General features: G+C 46.8%; 1 protein-coding gene across 1 annotated transcript in view; it reads right to left on the reverse strand.

Moving 5' to 3' along the window:
• The window catches only part of LOC136628734 (zinc finger protein 850-like), a 216,778-nt gene extending 203,048 nt beyond the window's left edge, over window positions 1-13,730 (reverse strand). Inside the window, exons 1-2 of the mRNA XM_066604835.1 lie at window positions 13,012-13,730; window positions 9,072-9,195 (exon numbers count right to left, since the gene is read on the reverse strand). Of these exons, the coding sequence (XP_066460932.1) occupies window positions 9,072-9,149 (78 nt within the window). The 5' untranslated portion in view covers window positions 9,150-9,195; window positions 13,012-13,730. The remainder of the gene's footprint in view (window positions 1-9,071; window positions 9,196-13,011) is intronic.
• Window positions 13,731-19,504: the final 5,774 nt, after the last annotated feature.

Genomic DNA, 19,504 nt, shown 5'->3' on the forward strand with positions numbered 1-19,504 from the left:
TATATCGGCCGGGGGTGAAAACCCAACCGATATACGCATGTCTGATTTAGCCCTTACATCGTAGGAGCTTACAGGAATATGCCGTAAAACCCCCATATCTGGCACACACTGCATGACAAAGAAACCCCACAAAACAAAAAACATGGAACCCAAGAATGTAAAACAAGTCCAAAAAACACCACAAACAGAAAAGCATTGCTAGCCACTAATCGCTTTCAGCTAACCTCTGGCAGTGTAATGAGTGCACCTCCCATAGACTTTTATGGGGCATCTGGTACATAAATGCACACAAAAAACAAGCACGCTGTATTTTTTTTTTCACATGCGCAAAAAAATTGATAAGAATGAACCTATTAAAATCGATGAGTTCTATTCTATGCATATTGCGCACACAAATTCTGCACGTGCAAATACAGTCGTGTGAAGCCACCTTAATAAAGCGGTCATGAAAAAAGCCAGAATAAGGGCTCATGCCCACGAGCATTGTGGGATTCCGCCATGGATTTACACAGCGGGAGTACAGCATTTAAAAACGTGATACGCCCGTGAGTAATCGCAGAATTCAGCCGCAGATTTCCTCGGTCTCCATTAATACTATATTCTGCGGATAGCCGTAGTAAAAATACAACATGGCACAATTTTTTTCCTGCAACGGACATATGTGACAGAATTCTGCATGTAAGCATTGGACAGCAAGAAAGCTATTAAGTTCAATAGAAGCTATTAGCTGTGGCAGAAATCATTCCGTGAGCATTAGCCCAAACCTACACCCTGCTGCAATTGCAAAAAAGCCCCCGTTTACAGCACATTCAATAATTCCTTAATGACTTTTAGTTAACATCCAACCATAGCAGTTTTTGCTGAAAAAAAAGTACTGTAGCATTTCTTTAGAAAAATGCTGTACACGAAGTCACTTTTTTTGTATTTTCTTTTTAAAAACTCATTTAATTAGCAAATGGTACAAGAAAAACAGTTACTTGCCTGCATGAGTTCTTAGATGGTTAAGAACTTTTGATTTCTGAGTAAAACACTTCCCACATTCTGAACATGAAAATGGCTTCTCTCCTGTGTGAATTCTCTGATGTTTAGCAAGATCTGATTTATGTGAAAAACACTTCCCACATTCTGAACATATTAATGACTTCTCTCCTGTGTGAATTCTCTGATGTAATACAAGATGTGATTTCTGAGTAAAACACTTCCCACATTCTGAACATGAAAATGGCTTCTCTCCTGTGTGAGTTCTCTGATGTTTAGCAAGATTTGATTTATGTGAAAAACACTTCCCACATTCTGAACATAATAATGCCTTCTCTCCTGTGTGAATTCTCTGATGTAATACAAGATGTGATTTCTGCATAAACCATTTCCCACATTCTGAACATGAAAATGGCTTCTCGCCTGTGTGACTTCTGTGATGTTCAACAAGATATGCTTTTCTAGTAAAACATTTCTCACATTCTGAACATGAAAATGGCTTCTCTCCAGTGTGAATTCTTTGATGCGTTATAAGAACTGTTTTATCGGAAAAATACTTCCCACATTCTGAACATGAGAATAGGTTTTCTCCTGTGTGATGTCTCTGATGTCTAACAAGCTGTGATTTCACATAAAAACATTTCCCACATTCTGAACATGAAAATGGTTTCTCTCCTGTGTGATGTCTCTGATGTCTAACAAGCTGTGATTTCACTTTAAAACATTTCCCACATTCTGAACATGAGATTGCCTTCTCCCCTGTGTGAGTTCTGTGATGCAGAACAAGATCTGATTTTAGTGAAAAACATTTCCCACATTCTGAACATAAAAATGGTTTCTCTCCTGTGTGACTTCTGCGATGAGTAACAAGCCGTGATTTCACATTAAAACATTTCCCACATTCTGTACATAAAAATGGCTTCTCTCCTGTGTGAGTTCTCTGATGTCTAACAAGTTGTGCTTTGCTAGTAAAACATTTCCCACATTCTGAACATAAGAATGGTTTCTCTCCCGTGTGACTTTTCTGATGTAAAACAAGATTTGATTTCTGCGTAAAACATTTCCCACATTCTGAACATGAGAATGGCTTCTCCCCTGTGTGAGTTCTCTGATGTTTAACAAGTTGTGCTTTGCTAGTAAAACATTTCCCACATTCTGAACATAAGAATGGCTTCTCTCCCGAGTGACTTTTCTGATGTAAAACAAGATGTGATTTCTGCGTAAAACATTTCCCACATTCTGAACATGAGAATGGCTTCTCTCCTGTGTGACTTCTCTGATGTTTAACAAGATGTGATTTCTGCATAAAACATTTCCCACATTCTGAACATGAACAGGGCTTCTCTTGTTTGTGAGGTCTTTGATTTTCTCCTCTTTTGTGACTTTTCTTCTGTTTATCAGCCTGCAATGGATCAGAAGATGGGAGCTGTATAAGAGAATCACATGATGGATCTTTGCTGTGAGGAGCTAAGGGTAAATCTGGCGTAATGGCAGGTCCTTCATATGTATCTTGATGTCCCACTGTTCTCCCTGTACCATTATCTGCCAAGAATAAATGTGATTTTACTATTATTGAACATACATAAAAAGGATTGATATTTTAAAACATTTCTAAATAAAATACAAGTCACATAATAATGCAATTAAACAATGATAAGCGGAGGAGGGAGTGGGAAGTAAACTCCACTTGTCCACTTCTTGGGCTATTCTTTAGATTCCTGCAGTCACCATGATCTTCTTTTCATGCCTATTCAGGGTCAATCCCTTACTGCATCCACTACAGCAGGGCAAAAATTGCACTATCCCCTAGAGTACACCACATGGAACACAACAGATTCTAGCTAATGGCACCATTTATGTGGTCCCTCCTACTCTTAATACAAATTGGGTAAACTAGCCCCACCACTGTTCACAGTCACAAAGAGGACCAGTGCCATCCTGCCATTTATCTCTAGTGGTGGTGCAACAGAAGACAAGGAATTGATTATGTCACCATCCATGTCATCAAAGGGAGTCGGACCAGTCTCCATCTTCACTAGTCAGAGAAACAGCATCACTCAATAACTTTGTAGGGACAGTTTTGGAGCATCACCACCGCTTGGCTCTACTTTAAAGATGGATTCCAGCTTGTAACCTTGTAACCTATCAGGCACAGCCCAACCAATTGGAGCAGATCTGTAGGAGAACTACTTGACCTTCACCTGCTTAATTTAGCTTCTTTTTGGAGGTGATTCCCCTACACAGACTTATAATATTTTTTTCATATTAAGTAGTTCCAACCACATGCACTTATTTCCTAAGATGATATTAATCTTTCCTGCTTGCAGTGAGATTTGTTATACGATAATGATGATCCGGCATCCAGGTTTCTTCCTTCCAGTCCCTGGAGAGAAGCATTCCTGACACTCATAGCACCAACCTTCCATCCTCCAAGGAATCTTCTGTTATCCACAATCTGGATTCTAGGATTCTAATAGGAGCTAATGGTTCCTTAGTTCTAAAATTGGGGATATACTCTTCTCTCAATAGTACTGACAGCAAAGAATCGGCCCCGTTCACATAGATATATTATATATCCGCACTACAGATGGATTTTACACTCAGATGTTCTATTTCAAATGTTTTATTCTTCTAAATAATGAATACAATACATAAGATAACATACATACAATACATTGCATCATTATTACAATGTGGTGCACATAATTACACCCATATTATAGATGCCCATCGTATGTTATCACCTATAACGGTATCACATGTCATCCACATTTAGTTTGTACTTTGGCTGAATGGGGAACATCCAGCGGAAACTGTCAGATCCCAGAGCTTATAAATCTACAGAACTATCTGCAGCCGCTGACCGAGGAGAATCTGTGACTCTTCTCTGCTGTATTTAGTGGTTACTACTCACCTGGGCGGTTACCTGTAGGAATCTCTTCTTTACACCGCTGATCGCCCCTCACATTTTTCTCTGTAGTATTAATATCGGTCAGATCTTCATCCTGATACAAAAGCTGTGAGACAAATATTGTAAAAGTCAGCAGACAGTTAGAGAAGTCATGTGAAAGGTTTTATAAGACCTGAAAAGATCGTTAATAATCATGACAACCAATAATGACCTGACAGGAGTAGTTATCTGAGCCACACAGCTGCAGGTCTAGAAGCCGGACATAGATATTAGATGGCAGCTCAATGACCCCTCAGGAACCTCATACACATGTATATCCGGCATGGCTAGACACGCTGCACGTTGTCTCAGTGGAGGAGATCAGCGTCTACCAGACACATCCACTGCTTGTCTCGGGGGACATAAAAGAGCAGATAGATATAAATCCAACCTGTTGGCTCCTTATTCCCACCAGCAGTCTCCACCGCCAGAAAACTGGGAGAAGATCCAGACTACATGTAATGTCTCTGGTCAGCGGTAATCCTGCCATCTCCACCGGCCTCATCACACAAGTAGAAGACATCTAATAAGACTGAAGACAAGAGCTTCACAGCCTTCTACAGATCAGAGGGACATCTCCATCTACCTGATGGTCCTGTGGAAGAAGAGGATGGGGACTTCTCTCTGGTGGGCTTCTCTTACTGGATGGAACTGGAGGAAACACAGACAGACACTGAAGTCATTCTTTACATACAGATAATAAAGTCCCCGTGTATTTAGTCCTGTCTATTACCTGGTGATGGGAGCGGCTGGTGGGTCTCCATCATGGCCTCCTTGTACAGATCCTTGTGTCCTTCTAAATACTTCCACTCCTCCATGGAGAAATAGACAGCGACATCCTGACACCTTATAGGAACCTGACAACACAATATACAGTCATCACCCAGAAGCCTCCAGTGCTGTTACTGTATAATGTCCCAGCATTCCCTGCAGCGTCACCTCTCCAGTCAGCAGCTCAATCATCTTGTTGGTGAGTTCTAGAATCTTCTGTACATTGATGTCCTCATGTATCAGGGGGTGAGGAGGGGGCCCCGTGATTGGGCTCAGGGGTCTTCCCCATCCATCACACACAGGGGCCGGACAGCCATCACTAGAGGTCTTCTTCACTACTGTGTAATCCTGTATATGGGGAGACATTAATAAATATTACCATAGATAAGAATGATGTAATGTGACATCATCAGAATCTCTCACCTCCCCAGTAAGCTGGAAGATTATCTCTAGGATGAGATTTAATATACTTTCTGCCATCTTGTTTCTGTCCTTCTCAGTCTTTGATGAATCAATTCTGTAGGGACCTGAATGGAACAAATGTAAAAACCACAAAAAAAACCAACAACATCAGAATACATTTACAGGAGATAATAGGGCAAAACATTTTAAAGTGTTTTCCCCATTACTTGAAAATTGCTTCACAACCCCTGTGTCCTTCCTGGTTGCTGCTGACCAGGACATGTGACTGCTGCATCCAATCACTGGTTATTACAGGTCACTGCTGCACTCACATGTCCTGGTCAGCAGCAACTAAGGAGAATAGAATGATTGTGAAGCAAGTCATGTGAAAACCCCCTTAAGGAGATATTAAAAGGAACCTGTTAGGAGGTTTAACAAGCCCGAACTACAGGCAACACAAAATCCACATAGGTTCTCCTCACCCGGATCAGTTGGACTGATACCTGACCCAGGCAGGGAGAAGTCGGCAGCGACCGCCCCACTGACTCTTCTCCAAGTTCAGGGCTGCTTTTTCCAGTGTTTTCTCTGAAGCTCTGCAGTGGTTTATTGCACAATATAGATGTCTGCAATGTACATGCGTGTTGGGATGTAGAAACGCTATCTAATCTCCTTAGGGATAGCACCTAGATGGTGAGTGAGGAGACTCAAACGTTTCACATTATCCTTTAGTGGATCTGTGTGAGATGTTTATTGCAGGCAGAGCTGTAATTTGTATTAGTGGTGCTTTAGGGAATATTAGACTTTTAAATAATCTTTTATTCAATCCTTCCAACTTTAAGATACTATGTCACTTACCCACATATAGGACATTTAACCCCTTTAGTGGCACGCCCGGAAATTTGTGGCATTGTGATCCGCCTGCACAGTCCCACAGAGAACCAGTGCAGGACTTTAAAAAAAAGAAGCAGGAAGATAGAACCGATCTGCCAGCAACTTCCCGCTTCTCTTTTTGAACTCCTGCACTGTTTACACGTTGCCACAGAGACCATCGGCTTGTCAGAAGCCAGTCGATGGTTCCTGTGGCAGAGAGAGTTGTTGATCAGCTGTCAGATGATAGCCGGGCACCAGCTTGTACAGCAGAGAATGGAGAAAACCTCCGATCTCTGCTGTTTAACCCTTTAAATGCCACGGTCTGTATGACCGCAGCATGTAAAGGGCTGTCAGAGGGAGGGGGCCCCCTCTGTCACCATTGGACCCCCGCAATGTTATGAGGGCGTCCTGATGGGTCTCTGTGGCACCCGGAGGCTTCAATATAGCCTCCGGGTCTGCCAGCTAAATTAGGCTATGACGCTCAGATTCTGTCTGAGCGTCTAGCCTGTCTAATACCCTGCTATGCCTCAGCATAGCAGAGTATTAGAAGAATAAAAAAAGTATTATGCAAGTTCCCTAAAGGGACAACATTTTTTTAAAAGTTCAAAAGAAAGTAAAAAAAAATATTAAAAAAAAAAGCCAAAACCCCACGTTTCTCCCTGTTTACTTTGTAAAAAATTAAAAACAAAATTACACATGTGGTATCCCTGCGTTGGTAATGACCCAGAGAAGGAAGCTAGTACATTATTTAACCCCTTAATCACACTTTTTTCCCCATTTTTGTTTTTCCCTCCCCCCTTTTTAAAAAAATCATAACTCCCTTATTTATCCATCGTCGTCGCTGTATGAGGGCTTGTTTTTTGCGGAACGAGTTGTATTTTTCAATGGTGCTATTTAAAGTACCATATAATGTACTGAAAAACTTTTAAAAAATGAAAAAAGAAAACAACATTCCGCCATCTTTCAGTGTGTCTTGTTTCTACGGCGCACAAACTGTAACAAAAATGACCTGATAACTTTATTCTATGGGTCGGTACGATTACTACGATACCAAATGTGTATAGTTTTTTTTGGTTTTTTTTGCTGTAGTACTTGTATTTTTTTTCCAAGACTTTTAATTTTTTTTAATTATTTTCTGCTGCCATATTCTGCACGCAAGCCGGGGACCATACGGGACCCCTGAATATCATTTGGGGGATTTAAATGCCGCTGTCAGAATTGACAAAAGCATTTGAAAGCCACACAGCCGATAGCAGCTATTGCCCATGGGTGTCAGCTGTCATAAACAGCTGACGACCGCGCTGCACGAAGAGAGGTTGCGCCGCAATCTCTTTTCATACATACACCGACGCTGCAGGACGTAAATGTACGTCCTGGAGCGGGAAGGGGTTAATGTGCAGGGTGCACAGCATGGAACAAAAAAAATTTCAACGTGGCAAAAATATCTTATTTAGGCTATCTCACCATACAAAAAAAACTGAATAGAAACTGATCGAAATGCTGCACGGATCAACAAATGGTACTAATAAAAAGTACAACTCATCCGGCAAAATAAAAACACAGCTCCGTTGATAAAAAGAAATGGGGGTCTTTGAATACAGTGATAAAAAAAAAAACCAAAACATTTTTTTTTAACGGTGAAAAAGAAAAAAACTTTTTGGATTACATTGGCATAATCATAGTGGCCTGTAGAATTACTGAAAAAAGGTGAAATAAGTGAGAAAATAAAAATAAAAAACATGCCAGAATTACAGATTTTGTTAATCTTGCCCCTAGAAAAAAAAGATCGAAAAAAAAAACGATCAAAATTTTACATGTTCCTAAAAATTAGATAAATGAAGACTGGAGTTCATCCCGCAAAACACAAGCCGTTCTAGGGCGCTGGCAATGGGAAAGTAACATTAATACGGCTCTTGGAATGTGCCGACACAAAAGCAAACCTTTAAGAAAAAAAATGTTTTAAATGTACAAAAAAAGCAAAACCTAAAAAAAAAAAAACTGTATAAACTTTTTTTTTTTTTTTTTTTTTTTACAAAAGTTATGCAATGCATTATATATACCCAAAAATGATGCCATCAAAAAGTACAACTTGTCCTGCAAAAAACAAGCCGTTATATGGCCGTGTCAGTGGAAAAATGGTGATATCAGGTCCCTCCTCCTTCTGTCCTGCAAGCAATGCATAGCAGAGGAAGAGCTGGGGGTGATAGTTTGGGGGTGGGGAAGAATCAGCCAAGGCACCTCTCCAGCCCTGCACCGCTGACTGCTACTGTAGCAGAAAAGCTATTGGAGAAGAGATCTTCTGTAGCCAGACTCTCTTACTACTGCTGATATAGCAGCCGTCCGCCGTGCAGTCGCTGACTATAGTCATTGTATGACCGGGATGCTTACATAGCAGCAATTAGTAAATGTGTATTGCTGATATGTAGGCCTTCTGATTATACACTGACTTTAAATCAACAATTGTGTAGTGAGTGGTTTAACTAATCAAACTAGTTTGCTGCCTGGCTGGCGCCCCGCTTCCTCCCTAGAAGCACCAGGGGCACATGCCCCACCATCCCCCAGCTGCAGTCCTGCTAAATACATCCATCACCTGGTGAAGTGAGCCGCTGGCGGGTCTCCATCATGGCCTCCTTGTACAGATCCTTGTGTCCTTCTAAATACTCCCACTCCTCCATGGAGAAATAGACGGCGACATCCTGACACCGTATAGGAACCTGACAACACAATATACAGTCATCACCCAGAAGCCTCCAGTGCTGTTACTGTATAATGTCCCAGCATTCCCTGCAGCGTCACCTCTCCAGTCAGCAGCTCAATCATCTTGTTGGCGAGTTCTAGAATCTTCTGTACATTGATGTCCTCATGTATCAGGGGTTGAGGTGGGTGCCCCGTGATTGGGCTCAGGGGTCTTCTCCATCCATCACACACAGGGGTCCGACAGCCATCACTAGAGGTCTTCACTACTGTGTAATCCTGTATATGGGGAGACATTAATAAATATCACTGCAGACATTTCCAGAGTCCATCACCTCTCCAGTGACATCATCTGTTATTACCATCGATAATAATGATGTACTGTGACATCATCAGAATCTCTCACCTCTCCAGTAAGCTGGAAGATTATCTCTAGGGTGAAATTGAATACACTTTCTGCCATCTTCTTTCTGTCCTTCTCCATCTTTAATGAAGTAATCAAGCTGGAACCCAAATGAAAAGAATAAAACCTAATGTAAAACCCACAAAAAAACATGTTAGTGACAGAATAGTGACCGGTGACATCAGATAGTGGTGACAGTAGTGACAGAATAGTGACCGGTGACATCAGATAGTGGTGACAGTAGTGACAGAATAGTGACAGGTGACATCAGATAGTGGTGACAGTAGTGACAGAATAGTGACCGGTGACATCAGATAGTGGTGACGGTAGTGACAGAATAGTGACCGGTGACATCAGATAGCGGTGACAGTAGTGACAGAATAGTGACAGGTGACATAAGATAGTGGTGACAGTAGTGACAGAATAGTGACAGGTGACATGAGATACTGGTGACGGTAGTGACAGAATAGTGACCGGTGACATCAGATAGTGGTGACAGTAGTGACAGAATAGTGACAGGTGACATCAGATAGTGGTGACAGTAGTGACAGAATAGTGACAGGTGACATCAGATAGTGGTGACAGTAGTGACATAATAGTGACAGGTGACATCAGATAGTGGTGACAGTAGTGACAGAATAGTGACAGGTGACATAAGATAGTGGTGACAGTAGTGACAGAATAGTGACCGGTGACATCAGATAGTGGTGACAGTAGTGACAGAATAGTGACAGGTGACATGAGATACTGGTGACAGTAGTGACAGAATAGTGACAGGTGACATCAGACAGTGGTGACGGTAGTGACAGAATAGTGAGAGGTGACATCAGACAGTGGTGACGGTAGTGACAGAATAGTGACAGGTGACATCAGACAGTGGCGACAGTAGTGACATAATAGTGACAGGTGACATCAGACAGTGGTGACGGTAGTGACAGAATAGTGAGAGGTGCCATCAGACAGTGGTGACGGTAGTGACAGAATAGTGACTGGTGACATCAGATAGTGGTGACAGTAGTGACAGAATAGTGAGAGGTGACATCAGATAGCGGTAACGGTAGTGACAGAATAGTGAGAGGTGACATCAGACAGTGGTGACGGTAGTGACAGAATAGTGACTGGTGACATCAGATAGTGGTGACGGTAGTGACAGAATAATGAGAGGTGAGAGATGACATCAGACGGTGGTGACAGTAGTGACAGAATAGTGACCGGTGACATCAGATAGTGGTGACAGAATAGTGACCGGTGACATAAGATAGTGGTGATAGTAGTGAAAGAATAGTGACCTGTGACATCAGATAGCGGTGACAGTAGTGACAGAATAGTGACAGGTGACATAAGATAGCGGTGACAGTAGTGACAGAATAGTGACAGGTGACATCAGATAGTGGTGACAGTAGTGACATAATAGTGACAGGTGACATCAGATAGTGGTGACGGTAGTGACAGAATAGTGACCGGTGACATCAGATAGTGGTGACGGTAGTGACAGAATAGTGACAGGTGACATAAGATAGCGGTGACAGTAGTGACAGAATAGTGACAGGTGACATCAGATAGTGGTGACAGTAGTGACATAATAGTGACAGGTGACATCAGATAGTGGTGACGGTAGTGACAGAATAGTGACCGGTGACATCAGATAGTGGTGACAGTAGTGACAGAATAGTGACAGGTGACATCAGATAGTGGCGACAGTAGTGACAGAATAGTGACAGGTGACATCAGATAGTGGCGACAGTAGTGACAGAATAGTGACAGGTGACATCAGATAGTGGCGACAGTAGTGACAGAATAGTGACAGCTGACATCAGATAGTGGTGACAGTAGTGACAGAATAGTGACAGGTGACATCAGATAGTGGTGACGGTAGTGACAGAATAGTGAGAGGTGACATCAGACAGTGGTGACAGTAGTGACAGAATAGTGACCGGTGACATCAGATAGTGGTGACAGTAGTGACAGAATAGTGACAGGTGACATAAGATAGTGGTGACAGTAGTGACAGAATAGTGACCGGTGACATCAGATAGTAGTGACAGAATAGTGACAGGTGACATCAGATAGTGGCGACAGTAGTGACAGAATAGTGACAGGTGACATCAGATAGTGGTGACAGTAGTGACAGAATAGTGACAGGTGACATCAGATAGTGGTGACGGTAGTGACAGAATAGTGAGAGGTGACATCAGACAGTGGTGACAGTAGTGACAGAATAGTGACCGGTAACATCAGATAGTGGTGACAGTAGTGACAGAATAGTGACAGGTGACATAAGATAGTGGTGACAGTAGTGACAGAATAGTGACAGGTGACATCAGATAGTAGTGACAGAATAGTGACCGGTGACATCAGATAGCGGTGACAGTAGTGACAGAATAGTGACAGGTGACATCAGATAGTGGTGACAGTAGTGACAGAATAGTGAGAGGTGACATCAGACAGTGGTGACAGTAGTGACAGACTAGTGACCGGTGACATCAGACAGTGGTGACAGTAGTGACAGAATAGTGACAGGTGACATCAGATAGTGGTGACAGTAGTGACAGAATAGTGACAGGTGACATCAGATAGTGGTGACAGTAGTGACAGAATAGTGTCAGGTGACATCAGATAGTGGCGACAGTAGTGACAGAATAGTGACAGGTGACATCAGATAGTGGTGACAGTAGTGACAGAATAGTGACAGGTGACATCAGATAGTGGTGACGGTAGTGACAGAATAGTGAGAGGTGACATCAGACAGTGGTGACAGTAGTGACAGAATAGTGACTGGTGACATCAGATAGTGGTGACAGTAGTGACAGAATAGTGACAGGTGACATAAGATAGTGGTGACAGTAGTGACAGAATAGTGACAGGTGACATCAGATAGTAGTGACAGAATAGTGACCGGTGACATCAGATAGTGGTGACAGTAGTGACAGAATAGTGACAGGTGACATCAGATAGTGGTGACGGTAGTGACAGAATAGTGACAGGTGACATCAGATAGTGGTGACGGTAGTGACAGAATAGTGACAGGTGACATCAGATAGTGGTGACGGTAGTGACAGAATAGTGAGAGGTGACATCAGATAGTGGCGACAGTAGTGACAGAATAGTGACAGGTGACATCAGATAGTGGTGACAGTAGTGACAGAATAGTGACAGGTGACATCAGATAGCGGTGACAGTAGTGACAGAATAGTGACAGGTGACATCAGATAGTGGTGACAGTAGTGACAGAATAGTGACAGGTGACATCAGATAGTGGTGACAGTAGTGACAGAATAGTGACAGGTGACATAAGATAGTGGTGACAGAAGTGACATAATAGTGACCGGTGACATCAGATAGTGGTGACAGTAGTGACAGAATAGTGACCGGTGACATCAGATAGTGGTGACAGTGGTGACATAATAGTGAGAGGTGACATCAGATAGTGGTGACAGTAGTGACAGAATAGTGACCGGTGACATCAGATAGTGGTGACAGTAGTGACATAATAGTGACAGGTGACATCAGATAGTGGTGACAGAAGTGACATAATAGTGACCGGTGACATCAGATACTGGTGAAAGTAGTGACAGAATAGTGACAGGTGACATCAGATAGTGGTGACAGTAGTGACAGAATAGTGACCGGTGACATCAGATAGTGGTGACAGTAGTGACAGAATAGTGACCGGTGACATCAGATAGTGGTGACAGTAGTGACAGAATAGTGACCGGTGACATCAGATAGTGGTGACAGTAGTGACAGAATAGTGACCGGTGACATCAGATAGTGGTGACAGTAGTGACATAATAGTGACCAGTGACATAAGATAGTGGTGACAGTAGTGACAGAATAGTGACCGGTGACATCAGATAGTGGTGACGGTAGTGACAGAATAGTGACTGGTGACATCAGACACGTCTTCTCTGATCTAGATGGCGGATAGAGTTATGTCGCTCACCGACGGATCCTCCGTGTTTCTCCCTACAATTTCTGCGTTCGCTCCGGACGTTCCGCAGGTTTTTCTCCTCTTCTACAACTTCTGACTTGCAGTGTAATAAACAATGGCGCTGCTCTCCATAGACGGCGCTTCCCTGTGTGGGAGACTCACACCGACCTACAGATGACAACGTGCCGCCTGCTTCCTGTCACTGCAGAAAGCCCGAGCTGCCGTCTGTCGGAGATCCCTCAGTGGGCCCCTTCCTCACAGCCCCTATAGGACTCAGTGCCCAGTGCAGGTTTACAGTGATTAACCCTTAAACTCCTAACTGTCCCCCCTGCTGTGTGAGGAGCACGTTTACCTCTCAGGCAGTGAAAGGGTTACAGCTGGTAACTTCCAGCAGCGACTCCCATCATCCACCGGGGGGCGCCGGCTCCTTCATGAGGACCCATCATACAGTCTGCTGATGGCAGAAGGTCTGACAACCCTCCTGTTCCTCCACTGGGGTAGATGCTGGAACGTAGGGGCTCCTAGGAAGTCTGAACGCAGGAAGTCATATGGTCTGAGGTCACATGACTGGAAAAGGAGGGGCTTACTAATAATGCAGTTCTGTGGAGAGAAGAAGCTGCTGGGAGGGCTGTGAGTGGGATGGAGGAAGACTTGGATTCTTTGGAATCCCCTACCTCCGTGTGAGCATGCTGCCCCCTCCTGGTCAGAGGGTCCCAGTCCTTCACCCTCAAGGATTCCTCTTCCCATGTGTGAGAATACTGCCCCCTCCTGGCCAGAGGGTCCCTGTCCTTCACCCCCGCCCCCCAGGATCTCTCTTCCTCGGTGTGAGGATGCTGCCCCCTCCTGGTCAGAGGGTCCCAGTCCTTCACCTCCCAGGATCTCTCTTCCTCTGTGTGAGAATGCTGCCCCCTCCTGGTCAGAGGGTCCCGGTCCTTCACCCCCCAGGATTCCTCTTCCTCTGTGTGCCATCTCCTGCTCAGAGGGTCCCAGTCCTTCACCCCTACAGGAACTCTCTTCCTCTGTGTGAGAATGCTGCCCCCTTCTGGTCAGAGGGTCCCGGGCCTTCTTTCCCCAGGATTTCTCTTCCTCTGTGTGAGCATGCTGCCCCCTCCTGGTCAGAGGGTCCCAGTCCTTCACCCCCAAGGACTTCTCTTCCTGTGTGTGAGAATGCTGCCCCCTTCTGGTTAGGAGGGTCCCGGGCCTTCACCCCCAGGTTTTTTCTTCCTCTATGTGAGGATGCTGCCCCCTCCTGGTCGGAGGGTCCTGGTCCTTCATCCCCCAGGATTCCTCTTCCTCTGTGTGGGGATGCTGCCCCCTCCTGGTCGGAAGGTGTCCTTCACTCCCCAGGATTCCTCTTCCTCTGTGTGGGGATGCTGCCCCCTCCTGGTCAGAGGGTTCGGTCCTTCACCCCCCAGGATTCCTCTTTCTCAGTGTGAGGATGCTGCCCCCCTCCTGGTCAGAGGGTCCCAATCCTTCACCCCTCAGGATTTCTCTTACTCTGTGTGAAGATGCTGCCCCCTCCTGGTCAGAGGGTCCCGGTCCTTCACCCCCCAGGATTTCTCTTCCTCTGTGTGAGGATGCTGCCCCCTTCTGGTTAGGAGGGTCCCTGTCCTTCACCCCCAGGATTTCTCTTCCTCTGTGTGAGAATGCTGCCCCCTGCTGGTCAGAGGGTCCTAGTCCTTCACCCCCCAGGATTCCTCTTCCTCTGTGTGAGGATGCTGCCCCCTCCTGGTCGGAGGGTCCTGGTCCTTCACCCCCCAGGATTCCTCTTCCTCTGTGTGAGGATGCTGCCCCCTCCTGGTTGGAGGGTCCGGGTCCTTCACCCCCCAGGATTCCTCTTCCTCTGTGTGAGGATGCTGCCCCCTCCTGGTCGGAGGGTCCCGGTCCTTCACCCCCCAGGATTTAGTATCCCCCTGTGTCCTCAGTGTAGATCCGGCTGCAGTAAAGGACTCTTATCTAAGGGCCTTTTATACCGGCAGATACATCGCTGCTCGTTCACCCAGAAATCCTTCAGAATCGCTCCGTGTTTCACATTCGCCGTATAAGTGAGACGGAGCGACCGAGCGCTGATTAACCCTTTATACCTGCAGGAAATATGCAAAAGCCAACGATTCTTGTTATTAGCTCCATCGTCCCAGAGTCAGACTGAACGATTATCGCGCACTTTACCTTGTATGAACGTGTTTTTGAAGGATTATCGGTCTGCATACAATCAGCCTTTGGGAAGGCTTCACACGGCACAAAACACGGAGAATATTACCCACCATAGGCAATTACGACCCTGCCCTAGAGGCCCCCCCACATACGAAATGCACGTTGAGTGCATTATCGGCCAGTTGCACTGCTGGTCGTGTGATTGGTCGTCTGGCAGTGGTGTGTGGTTGTCGGAGGAGGTGGGGCTGACAGTGTGTGGTTGTGGGAGGAGAAGAGCCCAGTGGTGTGTGGTTGTGGGAGGAGGGGAGGCTGGCGGTGTGTGGTTGTGGGAGGAGGGGAGGCTGGCGGTGTGTGGTTGTGGGAGGAGGGGAGGCTGGCGGTGTGTGGTTGTGGGAGGAGGTGGGGCTGACGGTGTGTGGTTGTGGGAGGAGAAGAGCCAAGCGGTGTGTGGTTGTGGGAGGAGGGGAGGCTGGCGGTGTGTGGTTGTGTGAGGGGCTGGCGGTGTGTGGTTGTGGGAGGAGGTGGGGCTGGCGGTGTGTGGTTGTGGGAGGAGGTGGGGCTGGCGGTGTGTGGTTGTGGGAGGAGGTGGGGCTGGCGGTGTGTGGTTGTGGGAGGAGGTGGGGTTGGCGGTGTGTGGTTGTGGGAGGAGGGGAGGCTGGCGGTGTGTGGTTGTGGGAGGAGGTGGGGCTGGCGGTGTGTGGTTGTGGGAGGAGGGGAGGCTGGCGGTGTGTGGTTGTGGGAGGAGGGGAGGCTGGCGGTGTGTGGTTGTGGGAGGAGGGGAGGCTGGCGGTGTGTGGTTGTGGGAGGAGGGGAGGCTGGCGGTGTGTGGTTGTGGGAGGAGGGGAGGCTGGCGGTGTGTGGTTGTGTGAGGTGGGGCTGGCGGTGTGTGGTTGTGTGAGGTGGGGCTGGCGGTGTGTGGTTGTGGGAGGAGGGGAGGCTGGCGGTGTGTGGTTGTGTGAGGGGCTGGCGGTGTGTGGTTGTGGGAGGAGGTGGGGCTGGCGGTGTGTGGTTGTGGGAGGAGGTGGGGTTGGCGGTGTGTGGTTGTGGGAGGAGGTGGGGCTGGCGGTGTGTGGTTGTGGGAGGAGGTGGGGCTGGCGGTGTGTGGTTGTGGGAGGAGGTGGGGCTGGCGGTGTGTGGTTGTGGGAGGAGGTGGGGCTGGCGGTGTGTGGTTGTGGGAGGAGGTGGGGCTGGCGGTGTGTGGTTGTGGGAGGAGGTGGGGCTGGCGGTTTTGGGTTGTGGGAGGAGGTGGGGCTGGCGGTGTGTGGTTGTGGGAGGAGGTGGGGCTGGCCGTGTGTGGTTGTGGGAGGAGGTGGGGCTGGCCGTGTGTGGTTGTGGGAGGAGGTGGGGCTGGCCGTGTGTGGTTGTGGGAGGAGGTGGGGCTGGCCGTGTGTGGTTGTGGCAGGAGGGGAGACTGGCGGTGTGTGGTTGTGGGAGGAGGTGGGGCTGGTCGTGTGTGGTTGTGGGAGGAGGTGGGGCTGGTGGTGTGTGGTTGTGGGAGGAGGATAGCCCAGTGGTGTGTGGTTGTGGAAGCAGGTGGGGCTGGCCGTGTGTGGTGGTGGGAAGAGGGGAGGCTGGCGGTGTGTGGTTGTGGGAGTCTGGCGGTGTGTGGTTGTGTGAGGTGGGGCTGGCGGTGTGTGGTTGTGGGAGGAGGTGGGGCTGACGGTGTGTGGTTGTGGGAGGAGGTGGGGCTGGCGGTGTGTGGTTGTGGGAGGAGGTGGGGCTGGCGGTGTGTGGTTGTGGGAGGAGGTGGGGCTGGCGGTGTGTGGTTGTGGGAGGAGGTGGGGCTGGCGGTGTGTGGTTGTGGGAGGAGGTGGGGCTGGCGGTGTGTGGTTGTGGGAGGAGGTGGGGCTGGCTATGTGTGGTTGTGAGAGGAGGGGAGGCTGGCGGTATGTGGTTGTGGGAGGAGGTGGGGCTGGCTATGTGTGGTTGTGAGAGGAGGGGAGGCTGGCGGTTGGCACGCATCGGGGTGATGATGTCATCATCATCCTGCTGCTCCTGGAGACAAGTATCTGGCGTCTGCGCTCCTGGCTCTCCTTACACCGCGACTGTCTGCTGGAGAAGTACGGAGCAGCGGCTATCATTTCTGGTATCCCATGACTCTGCTGGTCTGACTGCCCTGTGTTTGTTCATTGGGGCTAATATTCGGAGAGCTGTAGTTCTACTGCCGTTTATCCGCAGGGTAGGAGATGCTGATCCATGGGGGTCTCACACCACTGAAAGACTCCTGCGGATTATAAGAACAGGGGTCCTGTGGGCGCTGTCCTCACTGCAGGCATTACTGCAGGAGTTTAACCCCTTGAGTGGCAGGTTTCCTACCACCCTGTCGTGCCCACCAGGGCAGGTTTTTTAAAATGGTCTAATCATTGAATTTCAACTAGTTTTGCAGTTGCGTCTCAAGAGCCATAACTTTTTCATTTTTCCATTGACATGGCCATATGAGGGCTTGTTTTTTGCGGGACAAGTTGTGATTTTTTAAACAGGGGGGAGGAAAAAAAGAAATGGGGGAAAAAAGAAAAAAGGGGCCATGTCATTAACGGGTTAAATAATGTATTAACTTCCTTCTCTGGGTCATTAGGATGCACATGGATACCACATGTGTGATTGTATTTTTTATTTTTTACAAAGTAAAGGGAGACAAGTGTTTTTTTAATTTTTTAAATAATTTTTTTACTTTTTTTTTTTTTTATTTTTTTAAATTTTTTTATTTTTTTTTTGTCCCTTTAGGGGACTTCCACAGGGACCCATCAGGACCCCTGATCACATTCCAGGGGTCCGATGGTGACAGCCCTTTACATGCTGCAGTGACAGCCCTTTACATGCTGCAGTCACATAGACTGCAGCATGTAAAGGGTTAACACAGCAGAGATCGGAGGTTTTCTCTGATCTCTGCTGTAAGAGCTAGTACCTAGTTGTCCTCTGACAGCTAACAACCAGCTCTCCCTGTCACAGAGACCATCGGCTTGCTTCTGACAAGCCGATGGTCTCTATGGCAACCTGTAAACAAAGCAGGACATTGCCGACATGTCGGCAATATCTTCTGCTGGTTTTTCAAAGCCCTTGCACTGCTCTGTGTGGGACTGTGCAGGCAGAGCACACTGTCACAGCTTGTGGCAGTGTGCTCTGCAGCTCCCATAGTGATACATAGCCCGGAAATCTTCCGGGCTATGTTGCTATGAGCAGTGGAGCTCGTCACGGAACTTTTCCGGGCGTGCCACTCAAGGGGTTAATGGCCTATTCACAAACGTATTTGCGCGGCATATATCTCATGCACAATTAGCACACGCTGTACGCTGTGAAAAGAACCCATCGATTTACATGCGTGTATTTTGGGCACACACTTCCTTTGCGCTAAACATCCGCTGCGCAGGAAAATAGCGCATGTTTAACTATTTAAACTAATTGTCAATTGCAATCAATGGTTGCATGTTTTGTTTTTTTTTGCACGCGCAAAAAGTGCAGTAAAGCGCGCACAGGCTTGTGCAATAACAGAATGCCCATTACACAAATGCGTACATGAATGTGCTTCTGCCTGTGTGAAGCTGGCTTTATGGCAAAGTATGTAATAAATAAGTCCCATTTGTGCCATAGCGTCTGCCAGGTGTTATCTGCTTTCACGAAAGCTGGCGCTCACATTCCGCTCGCTCAGGGCTTCACACTGCGCTATTTTCATCAGTATTTTGTGGGCCAAAACCTGAAGTAGAGCGTACAGAGAGAAAGTAGAATGGAAACATTCGCATTTCCTCCATATTTTGGATCCGCTCCGGATTTTGGCTCCCAGAATACTGAAGTACAATCCGCCCCCCGTGTGAAGGAGCCCTCGGGGTGTAAACTGAGTATAAAGGCTTTTACACAGTGCGGGTTTTACTCCCCTTATTCAGCTGTGATAACAACGGGACGAAACAAAACCATTATGTATTCAGTAGCTCGTGAATACTCTGTCCGAGAAAAGATAAGACTTACCCTATCTCCCCCATACATAGTGAATAGTACATGCCAGGGGTGTAACTATAGAGGATGCAGGGGATGCGGTTGCACCCGGGCCCAGGAGCCTTAGGGGGCCCATAAGGCCTCTCTTCTCCATATAGGGAGCCCAGTACTATGAGTAAAGCATTATAGTTGGGGGCCCTGTTACAAGTTTTGCATCGGGGCCCGGGAGTTTCAAGTTACGCCTCTGCTACATGCGCAAAAGATTGGGCAGGATCTATCTTCCGAAATGGTGCGGGTTTGATCTGCAGTGGGATGTCCGCTAGAAATCAGCCCCGTATGACCGCAGCCTTAGTTTTTTAGGTAAATTCCTTGTTTAAAACTTGACAGCGAGTCCAAAAAAAAAATTACATGGTGGGGTTTTAAG

The sequence above is a fragment of the Eleutherodactylus coqui genome, chromosome 5 (assembly GCF_035609145.1).
Source record: "Eleutherodactylus coqui strain aEleCoq1 chromosome 5, aEleCoq1.hap1, whole genome shotgun sequence".
NCBI lineage: Eukaryota > Metazoa > Chordata > Amphibia > Anura > Eleutherodactylidae > Eleutherodactylus > Eleutherodactylus coqui.